The following is a 16,356-nucleotide window of genomic DNA, read 5'->3' as shown; positions in this document are numbered from 1 at the left end:
TACATGAACAGCCATGTGCATATGCAAATATATGCAAATGAACCAAGATGTATCTAGATAACTGTTCTAAATAAGGTGCCTGTTATATATATATACATTTTTTTGGAGGATGATCCTTATTTGTCTAGAAAAAAAAAAAAAATCTATACCCACATATAAAAAGGTTCCTCACGAAAAAAAAAAAAAAAAAAAAAAATTAAATTCTGTAATACAAAGAAAAATGTATATATATTTTTTTTCTATCCCCACCTAGCCAGTGTGTGTTTTTTTTTTTTATATAATATTTTATTGCTTTAAAATATAAAAGTGAGAATTTTGAGTTAAACATTCAAAAAAAAAAAACAAGGCAGCATTTTACAGCATAAAGTGTGGTTCAGTGTACGGTTCACCTTTTTACATAAATACAGAAAAATAACTTATTAAAAAAAAATAAGATAAAAGTTGCCTTCTACATGAGAGGTCTTAAACTCTTGGAAGGATGTTTCCACCTGGGACTTCTCCAAGATGTTTTAAGGATACAAAAAAAAAAAAAAAATGGGGTTAAAATTTAAATGAGTCTTGAGCTTTCAAGGAACTGGATGAGAACTTGATAGACAAAGTTGTACTGTGCGATGGTCTGGATCATGAACATTCTTTGTTCCCGGAGATAATTGAGCATCACTGGGATTTCAATTTTCTGTTGGAGGAAAAAAAAATAACCAGAGCAGTCAGACACAAGAATCCATTAGAAAATCAGCTACGGTGGAACCTCGGATTGCGAGTAACGCAGTTAACGAGCATTTGCAATACGAGCGCTGGATTTTAAAATATCCTAACCTGGTTTGCGAGTGCTGCCTTGTAATACGAGCAGGATTCAGGCCAAAGCGGTGGGCAGTACCGCGTTTGGCCTGAGGTGGGGGGGGGGGGGGGGGGCCGAATGGCGCCGATCGCAGCCGTTCGGAAATGCACGGAAAGGCTCGGGAACTGAGTTTTTCTGAGGTTTGCCAAGGTCAGCCGAACTGTCCTTGGGCCTTTCCGGCCATTTCCAAGGCTCTCCGTCCCCCCCCGCCTCTGGTATTGCATGCCATTGAAGTCAATGCAGAACAAATTATTTTAGTTTCCATTGACTTAAATGGGGAAACTCGCTTTGATATGCGAGTACTTTGGATTACGAGCATTCTCCTGGAACGGATTATGCTGGTAATCCGAGGTTCCACTGTACTTTGTTTGCAATCTGCATCAGGATTAACATTACAATACAAACTTAAGCCCTGTACACACAGGCCGTATATCGGGAGACAACAGGCAGTAAAAAAAAGTAACTGGACAAACGACACAACCTTTAAAGCGGATCTCCGCCGAAAAAAAAAAATATTAAAAGCCAGCAGCTACAAATACTGCAGCTGCTGACTTTTAATATTAGGACACTTACCTGTCCTGGAGTCCAGCGACGTCGTCAGCAGAGGACGAATGATCGCTCGTCACTCTGCTGCCCCCACCGCCATCCTCGGTGAGGGAACCAGGAAGTGAAGCATTGCGGCTTCACTGCCCGGTTCCCTACGGCAGATGCGCGAGTCGCGCTGCGCCGTGCTCACTGGTCCCCGCTGTGTTCTGGGAGCCGAGTGTTTCCCAGAACACAACGGAGGGGACGGGATCTGACGTCCTGCCCGCAGACTGCGTGGCCGGAAGTGGGTGCAAATACCTGTCTTTAGACAGGTATCTGGCCTGCACCCCCTGAAAGGTGTCAAATGTGACACGGGAGGGGGGGAGGGTTCCGATGAGCGCAAGTTCCACTTTAGGGTGGAGCTCCGCTTTAAGTAGGCCACCATCAGGCCGAGGGTCCTTCTGGAGCAAACTGTGTTGCCACTGCAGTAGAGATCTAGCACAAGACTATGATGTCCGACAGGTGTTCTTGGATCACATAACTGGCTGAACAGAATTAAAAAACCTTTGGCAGGCCAGTCAGGCCACAAATACATCATTCAACTGTGTTTAGCTGCTTTCCTAGAGTTCATCTTAAAGGGATCCACTGTGATAATTCAGAAAAGCTGTGAGGAGTCGAGGTAGACCCTGGAGGTTGGGATAGATCTTGTTGCCAGGCCCTTGGCACTCAACTGTTGCTATAAGAATTCTTGGCATGAATAACAGTACCTTCATTTCACATGGAATGCATAGTGTGGTTCTAATGAATTGAAGGGCCTACTTACCTCATTGTTTTCCAAGCAGCGCATCATCAGCTCGGTCAGGATGACCACTCCAGTTCTTCCAACACCAGCGCTACAATGAACCAATACTGGAGGATTGCAGTGGCTGCTACTGTCCAGCATGCTGTTAGCGTGGCGACGGACTGACTGGATCTCTTCCAGATACGCTATAGAATGCGAAAATAAATTATTAAAAACAGCAAAAACAAGGCTGGGAACTGCCAATAGTTATTGTTTATTAAATCTTACATAAAAATCCTTGGACCTCTTCAGGACAGCCGTGATCTGGCCAGTCAGTAAACTGCAAATGCCACACGGTTCTCTCTTGCCCAGACATAAGGTGTTTGATCTTCAGCCCAGTCGTCGCATAGCAGCCGGAATCTGTGCGAAAGTTGGTGGTCACTTTGAATTTTCCATACGTAGCCGAGTTATGCCTGGATCCCAACTTAGGCCAGTAACGGTGATTCTTGGCTCGTCCTTCCTCCTGTAGAGGAGATCAATATTGGTCATCAGCCATAAATAGCCAATCAATAAAGGATTATGGTGTATCATATGCAGTAGAGAAGGCCCTTTGTCAAGGTTGTATTGCGGTCTATGCTTGTACTGGGGAGATTTGCCCTCTATTTGTCCTGGTGACCCTCATCACCAGGTAGGAAAATCTGAATTTTTTAAATGTCGCCAGCACAGGAATAGAGGAAAATATTCCAACGGGGACACTAGTTCTGGTCACAGTTGTGTACTTTGAAGAAAATTCCTTCAAGTTCTTGTGTCTCTAGACGAGGAAGTAAAGATACCACCCGAAAAGCACTCATCCATGTCTTTATGGACGTGCTTTGTACACTGGTGCGCATCCATGTTGGAATAGGAAGGGGCCGTCCCCAAACCCTTCCCACAAAGTTGGGGGCATGAAATTGTCCAAAATATCTTGGTATGCCGATGCCGTAAGAGTTCCCTTCACTGGAACTAAGGGGCCAAGCCCAACCCCTGAAAAACAACCCCACACCATAATCCCACTCCACTGAATGATTTGGACCAGTGCACAAAGCATGGTCCATAAAAAAAACAAAAAAAAAAAAAACATGAATGAAAGTTTGGGGGTGGAGGAACTTGACTGGCCTGCACAGAGTGCTGTATTCCGCTTTTCGGAACCCTCCCCCCTCTGGTGTCACATTTGGCACCTTTCTAAGACAGGTATTTGCACCCACTTTCGGGAACAGACTCGTGCGGGAGTCACGCCCCTATCCGCACCCCCGCTGTCTTCTGGGAAATGCACTGTTCCCAGGAGAGAGCGGGGAACCAGTGACGGTTAGAGGTAGACCGATATGGGTTTTTCTCTGGCCGATGCTGATATTTAGAAATCGGGGCGGCCGATGGCCGATATATGATGCCGATTTTTGCGGCCGATATTTTAGGCAGATTTTTTTTTTTGGTGGCACTGGATGGCACTAATTGGCACTGAAAGATGGCACTAGCAGAAGGCACCGATTGGCAGGTGGCACTTAATTGGCACTGACAGGTTGCACTGGATGGCACTGAAAGATGGTACTAGCAGATGGCACTGATTGGCAGGTGGCACTAATTGACACTGGCAGATGGCACTGGCAGGTGGCACTAACAGGTGACACTGGCAAGTGGCACAGATTGGCACTGACTGGCAGGTGGCACTAACTGGCAATAGTTAGCACTGGCAGATGGCACTGGTTGGCACTGGTAGGCACTGGCAGGTGGCACTGGATGGAAGGTGGCACTAATTGGCACTGGATGGTGGCACTGGCAGGTGGCATTGGCAGATGGCACTGGATGGAAGGTGGCGCTAATTGGCACTGGATGGTGGCACTGGTATTGGCACTGGCAGGTGGCATTGGCAGATGGCACTGGACGGCAAGTGGCACTAATTGGCACTGGCAAATAGCGTCTCCCTTCAGTATAGACACCCCCCCTCCTCAGTACAGACCCCCCCCCCCACCCCCCGTAGTACAAACACCAGAGAAAGTGGTATGTGTCCCACGGGCGCGGGCCTCTCCTCCTCTGTGGGTGTAAACAGAGAGGAGGGCCGCCGCGCTTGGTGTACCAAGATGCTGTGACCGCAGAGGTATTCCGCGGATCTGCGGATTGCCCCCGCGGTCACAGCATCAGGAAAGGCCGCGGCTTCGGCCTAGCTCCGGATCCGTGGCACCGCTAGCGGGCATGTTAAATATCAGCCCAATTTGGATGAAAATCGGCAGATGACGATTTCTCCAAAACGGCCAAATATCGGCCGATATATCGGTCAACCTCTAGTGACGGTGCGCCGTGCTACTCGCGCATGTGCAGTAGGGAAACGGGCAGTGAAGCCGTAACGCTTCACTTCCCAATTCCCTCACCGAGGATGGTGGCGGGTGCAGCCGAGGGACAAGCGATTGCTTGTCCTCGGCTGCTGACATTGCGGGCGCGCTGGACAGGTAAGTGTCCATAATGGTCAGCAGCTGCAGTTTGTAGCTGCTGGCTTTAAAAAATTTTTTTTTTAAAGTGGATGTAAACTCTCCATACACCCAGTGAAGTGAACAGCTTTAGATGATACACAGGGATGAACCAAATCTCCCTAAATAAGTTTTACATACATATCTGCTGTCTTCACATTTATATACTGTTTATAAAGTTGAGATTGTGTTAGGAAATTCTCTCTTCATGGTTAACACAGAGTGTGATGTCTGGGCATACAGCCAAGATAGCAAAAATTACTGATTGGAGGAAAGGCACACACCCCCTCACATCATAGGCAGAGACTCTCAGAGGTGTTTTGTAATGTGACCTGCTCCTTGCTAATCTATTTTAACAACCTCCCCAGACTGAAGATTCAGGCTGCTTTTGTCTAAAGTGCCCGAGAATGTGTCAGGAGTTATCAGGCTGATAACAGAGGAACGGGTCAGGAGAGAGCTATGGGACACAGCTCTTTGAAGAGAAATAACAAAACACTGCAGATATATGTGCCCAGCTCAAATTTCATGAATTGGGTTTACATCCACTATAATTTCCCATTGCATTTCCAAGACAGGAAATGGGGAAATCCCCCCCCCCCCCAGTGGGACACGGAGCAGCAAAAAACATTACACAAAAGGGGTTTTAATCTTTTCCGATTCTATCTACAAAGTTTTGGCTTTACATGCAATATCGGAAACATCACTTGCATTATGAAAAAGCATACTTGCTAGTACAAAAGAACAATAAACTACCGTATTTATCAGCGTATACCGCGCACTTTTTTGCCCTGAAATTCAGGGCAAAATCGTGGGTGCGCGATATATGCCGATACCCGCGCCGAGTTTGAACTACTGCGCCGGCATATACCGAGCGCAGTACACTCGTGTATAGTCGGGCAGGCTCGGCTCCTCTCGCAGTCACGTCCTGGACGTACAGGACGCACAGGACGTGACCGCGAGAGGAGCCGAGCCTGCCCGACTATACACGAGTGTACTGCGCTTGGTATATGCCGGCGCAGTAGTTCAGACTCAGCGCGGGAAGCGGGGATCGAGCGGGGAAGACACCGCAGGAGGACGCCGGACCCGACGAGGAGGACACCACCGAAGCCGCAGAAGGACCCGACGAGGCCGCCGATGGACGCCGCGCAAGACACCAAAACTAAGTACTAAAATCTATTTTTTTTTTTACAGGAATGCGGGTCCACTTTAGGGGTGCGCGATATACGCCGGAGTGCGCAATACCCCGATAAATACGGTAAATATAGAGCATATGAAGCCAGAGACACAAGGGACGTGACGATGGTAGCCCTGCTATGAATCCTGAGAGGCTGGTGACATGTAGACCACAGTACTGGTACAACAATTCCTGCAGACCCCACCCCAAGCTGCATGGAAAGCACAAACTGTTTAACTTGGCTCTCCATGAAAGAAGCAGTGAGCGCCGTGGTGCCGTCACAGGCGATAAGGGTTGTGAAATGTGATGCCGACCACCACCAGCCGGCACCGTGACACAAGTGACATAACTGCAGCAGGAAACAAAACTTGGGGCCGGAGCAGAGATGGGATTGTTGTGTTTGGACATCGCCCTCTAATGTCAAGAAGAATTCCACAAAAAGATTAGAAGATTAGAACCTTTGAAGCTGAAAAGCAAAGCGTCTGCTCATATAACATTACAGCCCAACACAAGCCAAAAACAACATAAAAATGAATAGACCATTAAAAGATAAAAAAAACAAAAAAAAACTTTTTGATGCTTTATTCCGGGTTTTACCCCCTTAGGACTTTTTTCTACAACTAGATGTCCTCAGTCTGATGCCCAGCACCATGTAACCCTCTTCCTTTAAGCTCAAGTCACCCTGGACCCTCTCCAGTCTGTGATTGAACGGTGAAAGAAGAAGCAGCACAGTGATGAGCTCATATGTCACTCTGCTCTCTCCTCCTATCTGCATGCACCTGACAGCACATAAACCGATTAGCGTCTTGTGCTGCTTCTTCCTCTCACACTCCAGCTCTGCTTTACTGGGACTGCAAGAGGCCGCTCCCAGCTTTATGTAAGGGATATGTAAAAGTTTTTATGTAAACATCCCTTGTAATAGGAATAGGGCATGACAGGTCCCCTTTTTCTACAAGACCACACATCTCTTCTCCATGCTGAAAAGCCAGAGATAAAAAAGGCAGTGTTTAAATCTGCCAGTGCTGGAAGGGATGTCATAACGTCGCTACCGGTCTCCGAGGGACATAGGGATGGGCGGGGACCCATCTAGTCCGCAGTCAGCTCTATGGTAAACCACCGCTGGTTTTATTCAGCAGCTCCCTGATCGCAGGAGAAGCACCAAAGGCCGGGGGGGGGGGGGGGGGGGGGGGGGGGCATGTTGTATCTGCTATGGTGGCTTTTACTGTGCAGGGAATCACCTTATGATATTAACTACTTAATGACCGTCCGCCGTAGTTGTACATCAGCTGTTTAAAGTGGAATACCGTTGTTATGACAGCAGCTAGTTGCCATAACCCCAGTATCCTCTTCATCAGCGGGCGGTCCTCTTTCAGATAAAAGTGATCTCAGCGGTGGATTCGCCACAAGATCACTTTTACCAGGGGTGGGAGAGGGGCCTCCCGTCTTGCTCTGGTAGTCTCCGTTGCTTACCAGAGCCGTCGTTTGCAGCGGAGGCAATCGTGGCCCTCGCTCGGGAGGGAAAGATGGCCCCCGCTAGGCTCCACACCATTGGATGGCAGAAGCGACATCAAACATTGTTTACACCCAATAGTCTTAAGGGGGAGTTTTATTTTTATTTTTTTTAAATGACATATCAGTTTTTTTTTTTTTTATCGCATTTTAGTGTAAATGTTAGATCTGAGGTCTTTTTGACACCAGATCTCACATATAAAGGGGTTGTAAAGGTTTGTTTTTTTATTTTCTAAATTGGTTCCTTTAAGCTAGTGCATTGTTGGTTCACTTACCTTTTCCTTCAATTTCCCTTCTAAATGTTTTTTTCTTTGTCTGAAATTCTCACTTTCTGTTCCTCCTCAGTAAGCTGTTCAGTAAGTTGAACTGGCTGACTAACCACCGCTCAGATGATGGTGGAAAGCTTACCGAGGAGGAACAGGAAGAGAGAAATTCAGACAAAGAAAAAAAACATTTAGAAGGGAAATCGAAGGAAAAAGTAAGTGAACCAACAATGCACTAGCTTAAAGGAACCAATTTAGAAAATAAAAAAACAAACATTCACAACCCCTTTAAGAGGTCCTGTCATGCTTTTTTTTTAAAGGATAGTGTCAAAATTAAGTGAACACATATGCAAGTCGCACACGCATATAAAAACGTGTTCAAATCATACATGTGAGGTATTGCAAGTGGAAAAGAGAAAAACCTTGATGGTTGTCTTTATTTAAAAAAAAAAAAAAAGAAAAAGATGCACTACAAGTCACAGCACACGACACAGGGGTAAAACAGCTGACGCGTTTCGCACTATTAACTAGTGCTTAATCATAGCTTGTGAGAGATTTTTATGGGTCGAAGTTTGTCGCCATTCCACAAGCGGGCACAATTTTGAAGCGTGACATGTTGGGTATCAATTTACTCTGTGTCTGCTTATCTTTCACAATGTATAAAAAAAAAATTGAGCCAACTTTACTGTTGTCTATTTTTAATAAAAAAAAAAAAAACGTTCGCAAGTCCGATGTGACATAAATTATTGCAACAACTGCCATTTTATATTATATATATATATATATATATATATATATATATATATATATATATATATATATATATATATATATATATATATACACACATACACATACACACACACATACATACATACATACATACACACACACACACACACACACATATATATAAAAAAAGATTTTAACTTGTAAACACCAAGGGGTAGATTCACAATGGAGTTACGACGTCGTATCTCTGAGTCCGGCCGGTCGTATCTATGCGACCGATTCATAGAATCAGTTATGCATAGATTTCCCCAAGATCCGACCGGCGTAGGCGTCGTATCTTAGGCTGCATATTTAGGCTGGCCGCTCGGTGGCGCTTCCGTAAATATTTACGCAAGGAATACGCAAATTAGGCAGTTACGCCGATTCACAAACGTCCGGCCTGGCGCATTTTTTTACGTCGTTTCCATAAGGCTTTTTTCGGCGTATCCCCTGCTATATGAGGCGTATCCTATGTTAAGTATGGACGTCGTTCCCGCCTCGAATTTTGAAAATTTTACAACGTTCGCGAATAGGGCTGGACGTAATTTATGTTCACGTCGAAAGCAATGACGATTTGCAGCGGAATTTCGAGCATGCGCACAGGGATTTTTTCAAAATACGTCAAATACGTGGAGTCACAGTAAATTTATATAATACACGCCCACACCATCCACATTTGAATTACGGGGGCTTAAGCCGGACCACATACGTTACGCCGCCGTAACATAGGGCGCAAGTTCTTTCTGAATACGGAACTTGCGCCCTAAATTACGGCGGTGTAACGTATCTGAGATACGTTACGCCGCGCGGATAGATACTCCAATGTATTTGAATCTACCCCCAAATCTGAAAAAATAGGCCCGAGTTGTAAAGGAATTTTTTCCCCCCCCCCCCCTAAATAGCTTCCTTTACCTTAGTGCAGTCCTCCTTCACTTACCTCATCCTTCCATTTTGCTTTTAAATGTCCTTATTTCTTCTGAGAAATCCTCACTTCCTGTTCTTCTGTCTGTAACTACACACAGTAATGCAAGGCTTTCTCCCTGGTGTGGAGAAAGCCTCTTGAGGGGGGGAGGGGGCGAGCTGGAGTGTCAGGACGCTCACTAACACACAGCTCCTTTATCTATCTGCAAAGTAAAAAGTGTCCTGACACTCCTGCTCGCCCCCTCCCCCCTCAAGAGGCTTTCTCCACACCAGGGAGAAAGCCTCACATTACTGTGTGGAGTTACAGACAGAAGAACAGGAAGTGAGGATTTCTCAGAAGAAATAAGGACATTTAAAAGCAAAATGGAAGGATGAGGTAAGTGAAGGAGGATTGCACTAAGGTAAAGGAAGCCATTTAGGGAATTTTTTTTTACCTTTACAACACCTTTAAGTGGTTAATTAAAAACAAAAACAAAAAATTTTAACTGTCATTTTCTGTTTTTCCCAAATGCATCCTAAATTTTTGGCTTTGGCACCAACATTTCCATTGGTTGCACCTCTACTGGACATGATGTCATAGGATTGCATTGCTAAAACAAAATGTTGCTCACACAGAAGAAAAAAATAAATGAATTGTGGACATACACCTAAAGATAAGACAAAAGCACTTACATCTTCAGCAGTCACCATGGCGATGACATTCACTCCCTGCTCCCACACCATCTGCCAGAAATCATGGAAGGTTTGAGGTAGAGGACCCTGGGTGGCGATGTAGTGCCATTCTCTATCACCTACCACAGCCTGTGTAACACAAGACATGGAAATTAGGAGTCTGCACAGCGTTTATCACACCTCAAGAATAAAATGTGTGTTACGTTTTATATGAGTTCCTGAGTGCCACAGATACAAAACCTTATAGTCCAATGTAAGCCAAAATAGAATTTTATTCTGGATAGAGAAAGGAAGGGGGTTAGAGTCTCTGTCATGTTTTTACTGCCCTTCACAACCCTGACTTTTTTCCCTAGATAACAGTGAAAACAGACAGGGGTTCTACTATTTCCCAACCATCCAAAACTCTAAATATCTTTGGTTGGAGTTACCAAGTGAATTTTAATTCTGATGTTTGCAAATTAAGCCTGCGCTATAGCGCGGGCTGGAAGTGGTTAAAGAACAATTTCAGCTATGGTGCATTTTCACATAGTTACGTTGGTCCAGTACGGACGGACCAACTTAACGATCTAAATACCATACCTGGCCAATGCCCCTAGGGGCTGGAATTTACTGAAGTAACACCACTACTCCAGTGATCCCCACTTGCTTCAAAGTTGCATTGTGAACACAGAAGGTCGGCCGCTCAATATGGGCACCATTCATTGCTTTGCATTTTCCTGAATGAATGCATTTTGTTCTTTAACTGGATGAAGTTGAGAGCATCACTGCTCTCCCTCTCCACCTTGTCCAATCAGAAAACTAGACCCAGAATTCATCTTTAACCTTCTAAAGTACAAAAGCAATCCAACTAAAACACAGAAAACCAACACTAACAAACCCACTAAAACACTGTAGAGGCCACTTCTGCCTAAAGATAGTATTGTGCTTTTCTTTAATATTGTAATTGCCTGATACAATTATAGCATTAAAAAAAAACTTAAAGCGGATGTGCCACTAAAACAATATATTAAAAGCTAGCAGCTACAAATACTGCAGCTGCTGACTTTTAATATAAGGACACTTACCTGTCCTGGAGTCCAGCGGTGATCGCAGCAGAGGATGAGCCGATCGCTCGTCACCCTGCTGCTCCCCCCTCCATCCACGGTGAGGGAACCAGGAAGTGAAGCGCTGCGGCTTCACTGCCCGGTTCCCTACGGCGCATGCGCGAGTCGCGCTGCGCCCGCCGATTGGCTCACACGCTGTGTGCTGGGAGCCGAGTGTTCCCAGCACACAACGGGCGACAGACGGGATGTGACGGAATGCCCGTCTTTCGCCCGTAGCGTGTGGCCGGAAGTGGGTGCAAATACCTGTCTTTAGACAGGTGTCTGCACCCCCCTCCCCCCTGAAAGGTGTCAAATGTGACACCGGAGGGGGGGAGGGTTCCGATCAGCGGGACTCCACTTTAGGGTGGAGGACCGCTTTAAATACTTTTTTGGCATTATATTTCAGTGTGGAAGGTACCACAACATTCAGATACTTCAGAGGAGATTATATTATCTCACTGGAAGCAGCAGCAGAGTACTGTGTTAGCCATTAACAAAGTGGAAGTTTGTGGTTAGGGTGGCATCACTTACTGGCTGAAGAAGATTCCAAGAGCCAATAAATGTCAACAACCTAAATCACAATGTCTACTCATTCCATTCAGAATAGGACCGCCTTGTGAATGTATGCAGAACTGGAGTTGATTTTTTTCTAAAACCGGAGTGTGCGCAATCTGGTGCAGCTGTGTATGGCAGTCAATCAGCTTCCAACTTCAGCTTGTTCAATAAAGCTTTGACAAAAACCTGGAAGCCGATTGGTTTCTATGCAGAGCTGCAGCAGATTTTGCACTGTCCAGCTATAGCAAGTCAACCCCACAGAGTCAGCCTATACACACACATCCACATCAAATATACCTTATGTTACCTTTATATGTGATGCGTTGATGTAGCCGGTGTGGTTTTCTTTGGTGGGAACGAGCTCTACACGGTTTTCCTCATAAGGAAGAACTTCACGTACTCTGTTGCGTTCTACATTTTCAGGTAATGCAGCTGTGGTGAAAACGCCATCCGCCTTTCTCTTTGGAATCTGTTCATATTCTGTAAACACCATCCCCTCCTCCAGCTTCCTCCTCAAGGCCTTACACTGAAAATAATAGACCACAAAGCATGATTATTCAGATAGTAAGAATGACACAGCTTATCCAGTTAAACGATAAATTGCTGTATAGAGTCCTTGAGGAATAATACAATAACTAGGAGTCCATGACATTGCTGAGGTACCTCAAGTGAGTGGGTAATGTAACTTGTACACAAACAGTCCGAGACCTCACTGATGTACTTCACAAGCCTGCAAGTTCAAAGTGTACTTAACCCCCCCCCCCCAAAAAAAACTATTATATTGCAGCTCACCATCCCTTAAATGTGGTTGCTGTATTAGTTTTCAGCATCACCATCTCTGCACTTAAAGCGGATGTGCCACTAAAAAAATATATTAAAAGCCAGCAGCTACAAATACTGCAGCTGCTGACTTTTAATATAAGGACACTTACCTGTCCTGGAGTCCAGCGCCGATCGCAGCAGATGACGAGCGATCGCTCGTCACCCTGCTGCTCCCCCCTCCATCCACGGTGAGGGAACCAGGAAGTGAAGCGCTTCGGCTTCACTGCCCGGTTCCCTACGGCGCATGCGCGAGTCGCGCTGCGCCCGCCGATTGGCTCCCGCTGTGTGCTGGGAGCCGAGTGTTCCCAGCATACAACGGGGGACGGACGGGAAGCAGAGAAAAAACCCATCTTTTGCCCGTATCGTAGGGCCGGAAGTGGGTGCAGATACCTGTCTGTAGACAGGTATCTGCACCCCCCTCCCCCCTGAAAGGTGTCAAATGTGACACCGGAGGGGGGAGGGTGCCGATCAGCGGGACTCCACTTTAGAGTGGAGATCCGCTTTAAGGCTCTTTCCCCTGATGAAGTCATGTGACCGTGACGTAACACGTAGGGCGGAGCCTAAAGATCACAGACCGTAAGTAAGGGTGTATTACTGAGAAATCACTGTATGAAAGGTGTATTGGTTTTACCCATATGTGAGTGAGGTTTTTGCATAAAGTGGTTTTATCAAAATACTACTACACTATTGGTGGCAAATTTATCCCCTTTTTTATATGTCCCTGAAGCAAGATAATATGTCACTTTACATAGGAGTTTATCTTAAAGGGACCAATACCAATCATTATACAGTGTTCTGTGAATGGTCTACAACGACCAACAGTCGGCTTGTAGTTCTCAATAAACTACCACATTGCTGTTAAGCGCTCTGGTAGTTAATTGATGCTTCCTGGTCATGTGAAAAAAAGAAATAAATAAAAAAAATGACTGAAAATGTTGGTAAAAAAAAAAAAAAAAACACCACACACACACACACACACACACACACACACACGTTTTTCTGTTCAAGAATTTTGCAAATAAAAAATTGTTCATAAATTTGGGCCAAAATGTACCCAAATCAGTGTATATTAAGTATGTAGTAAAGTTATAGGATTTCACAAACTATGGTATATATCTGAAAATTGATCAATCCTGATGTAAGGACGACTCATCTCATTTCTTGAGGCTCGAAAATGCCAAGACAGTACAAATATCCCCCTTTTGGAAAGAAGACAGTCCAAGGTATTTAGTAAGAGGCATGGAGAGTTTTTTTGAAGTGGTTATTTTTTTGTCATAATTTTCTGGACAATTAAGGAGAAATATGGGTTTGCCTTTTTTCCCCATATTCATACTTACCTAGGTGGGTGCAGCATGAGTCCGATGTTGCATCTGTCCCCCGGAGTTTGTGCACTGAGAACTGAGCGATCCAACACCGCCGATGGCTCGGTTCTCTCAGCTCCCCGAGAGGAGAGCTGCTGATTGACAATCAGCAGCTCTCCTGCTCTGCTCCTCCACGCTCATTAGAGCGCTGAGCTGTGGAGGGGCAGGAAGCGACTGTCTTGGTGTCTCGCCGAGAGGCTGAGACAGGCATCAGTCCAGGCACCAGGCATATCCAGACTTCATTGTCATGATACCTGGACTGATTCCAATGATGTCAGCAGACAGCGGACTTCAGATCGCTCTCTGCTGAAAATGGGTCACAAAAGTGCAAAACGAATTGCGCTCTTGTGACCCATAGGAGAAATAAAAAAAAAAATGTATTACAATTTTTTTTTCTAACATTTTTTTTTTACACTGTGACCAGAGCAATACAAGGTTACCATAGTACCATTGTACTACTCTGGGTAAATGATCGGGATTTGTTTTTTACTTTTTTCACACGTGATTGCTTATAGCAGTGAATTTCATTGCTATAAGCAAGCATTTTACGGATGTGGTTAGCTGTGATTGGCCAAGGCTAATCACATGGTATAGATGGGCTGTGATTGGACCCGTCTGTACTATGTGATCACATTGACCAATCACAGCTAGCAACACAATTGCACACAATGGATGGCATGAAAGGAAGCCATCCATTGTTTACAACTGCCATGTGATCTGCTGCGATTGGTCACATGGTACTGGCAGCGAACTGGTACACTGATCCAGTAGACACAGCTGGGGGCAGATCACGCCATTGTGTGGGGCCTTTTAAAAGGACGTCATATGATGTCCATTCAGAAGGAGGAATGTATTGAGCTTTGACAAAAAAAAAATGAAAGCTCTCCAGTTTTAGTAAATCAACCCCATAGTGCAGGTGTTTTATACAAGAGCAAGGGAAAACCGCCGCTCCAGATGAATGCACCTCAGTGGTAAATGGATAGCTCAAAACCCGGTGGGTGCAGGCAATGCACAGAGCATAAATGGAAGAAGAGGAATTATGGACAGCCGCACTCCAATGAAAAGTAAAAAGGTTATGCCTTTTATTTTAGTAAAGAACACTACAAAAGCAAAAAAAACAGCAAACAGTGGGGTAATAGAGTTGACGCGTTTCACATTGATGAACAATGCTTAGGCCCCGTACACACGACCAGTTTCAGCATACATGTTCGGTCGTGTGTAGGCGCGAGCGGGCCGAATTCCAGCATACATTTGCCCGCCGGGCCTTTTCCCAGCAGACAAATATTCCTGGACGTGTTTTAAAACCGTCCGCTGGAATCCTGCCCGCTCGGACATGTACGGTCGTCAGTACAGACCTACCGTACATGTCCGAGCGCCCGCCGTCCCTCGCATGCGCCGAATGACTTTGACGCATGCGTGGAAGCCTTTAAATGGCAGGCCCGCCATCGTCGCGGACACGCCCCGCGTATTGTTTACGCGCGGACTTCTGTACGATGGTTAGTACAGCCATCGTACAGAAGCCCTCTGGCAGGCATGTACGGTGAAAACGGTCCGACGGACCGGTTTCATCGTACATGTTTGCCCGTGTGTACCGGGCCTAAGTCATAGCTATGACTAAGCATTGTTCATCAATGTGAAACGCGTCAGCTCTATTACCCCACTGTTTGCTGTTTTTTTGCTTTTGTAGTGTTCTTTACTAGAATAAAAAGGCACAACCTTTTTACTTTTCATTGGAGTGCGGCTGTCCATAATTCCTCTTCTTCCATTTATATACAAGAGTGGTTTGACGTGTCAACATCAAATCCCAGCATTTTTCGGTGCCCGAGAGGGACGGTTGCAGCATCCAGCCCCACTGCCAGCAGCCTATCTAAAACAATGACAGGCTGAAATACGAGGCAGCTGGATGCTGTAGTGTGGGGTACTTGCGTCTAGGGCCGTATGCGTTTACAGATGCATGCCCTGAATGCAGGATCTCTGTGCTTAGGACAGAAGTCCCTGAAACGTATATAGCCCAAAATGTGAGCACCGCTTGGTGCAACGTCCAGCCACCATGTATTTCAGTCTAGGAGAGGCTGCCATCACCTGAGGTGTCCAAAAATGCCAGAATTTGATGCCAACGAGCCAAAACACTCATATGCATGAGGCCTAAAGCAGGCAAATGGTTGTCTAAATGGGGAAGATGCTTTTTATTTTAAACTGTCCTACTCATGTGCCTGGGTGAGCAGTTGGCCCCAGCCGTCCAACAAATCGGCACACAAACAAGGTGAACGTTCGGAGTCAGAGGTTAAATTCACACACATTTCCCTTTGTATTCAGAGCAGACAGACAAAGCTGAAGAGAAAACAGTCTTACCCTCTCATCGACTGGCACCATCACAGTGTCATTCTGCCTGTCCTCGGGCAAAGGAATTCTGGAAACAGACAGTCCATTCAGCGCTGCCAACATCAAGGGTCTCTTCTGAGTTTCCAAGGCTGCCATCTCCTGCTTTTGTAAATTCTTTTGGCAAGAAAAGACATGTTTTCATCTTTTGTCAGCCGTGCCAGCAAATATTGGAATGTTTCTAATCCTAAAATCAACAAAACGC

The 16,356-nt window shown here is 45.6% G+C and overlaps 1 protein-coding gene across 1 annotated transcript in view; it reads right to left on the bottom strand.

The window, feature by feature from the left end:
- Nucleotides 1-281: 281 nt before the first annotated feature.
- PTPN14 (protein tyrosine phosphatase non-receptor type 14) overlaps nt 282-16,356 on the bottom strand; it is a 151,469-nt gene continuing 135,394 nt past the window's right edge. Inside the window, exons 14-19 of the mRNA XM_040351453.1 lie at nt 16,125-16,268; nt 11,897-12,115; nt 9,953-10,081; nt 2,433-2,667; nt 2,187-2,350; nt 282-676 (exon numbers count right to left, since the gene is read on the bottom strand). Coding sequence (XP_040207387.1) covers nt 548-676; nt 2,187-2,350; nt 2,433-2,667; nt 9,953-10,081; nt 11,897-12,115; nt 16,125-16,268 — 1,020 coding nt within the window. The 3' untranslated portion in view covers nt 282-547. The remainder of the gene's footprint in view (nt 677-2,186; nt 2,351-2,432; nt 2,668-9,952; nt 10,082-11,896; nt 12,116-16,124; nt 16,269-16,356) is intronic.

The sequence above is a fragment of the Rana temporaria genome, chromosome 4, assembly GCF_905171775.1.
Source record: "Rana temporaria chromosome 4, aRanTem1.1, whole genome shotgun sequence".
NCBI lineage: Eukaryota > Metazoa > Chordata > Amphibia > Anura > Ranidae > Rana > Rana temporaria.
Note: the sequence above shows the minus strand (reverse complement) of the source record. Positions and strands in the feature narration are given on the sequence as shown.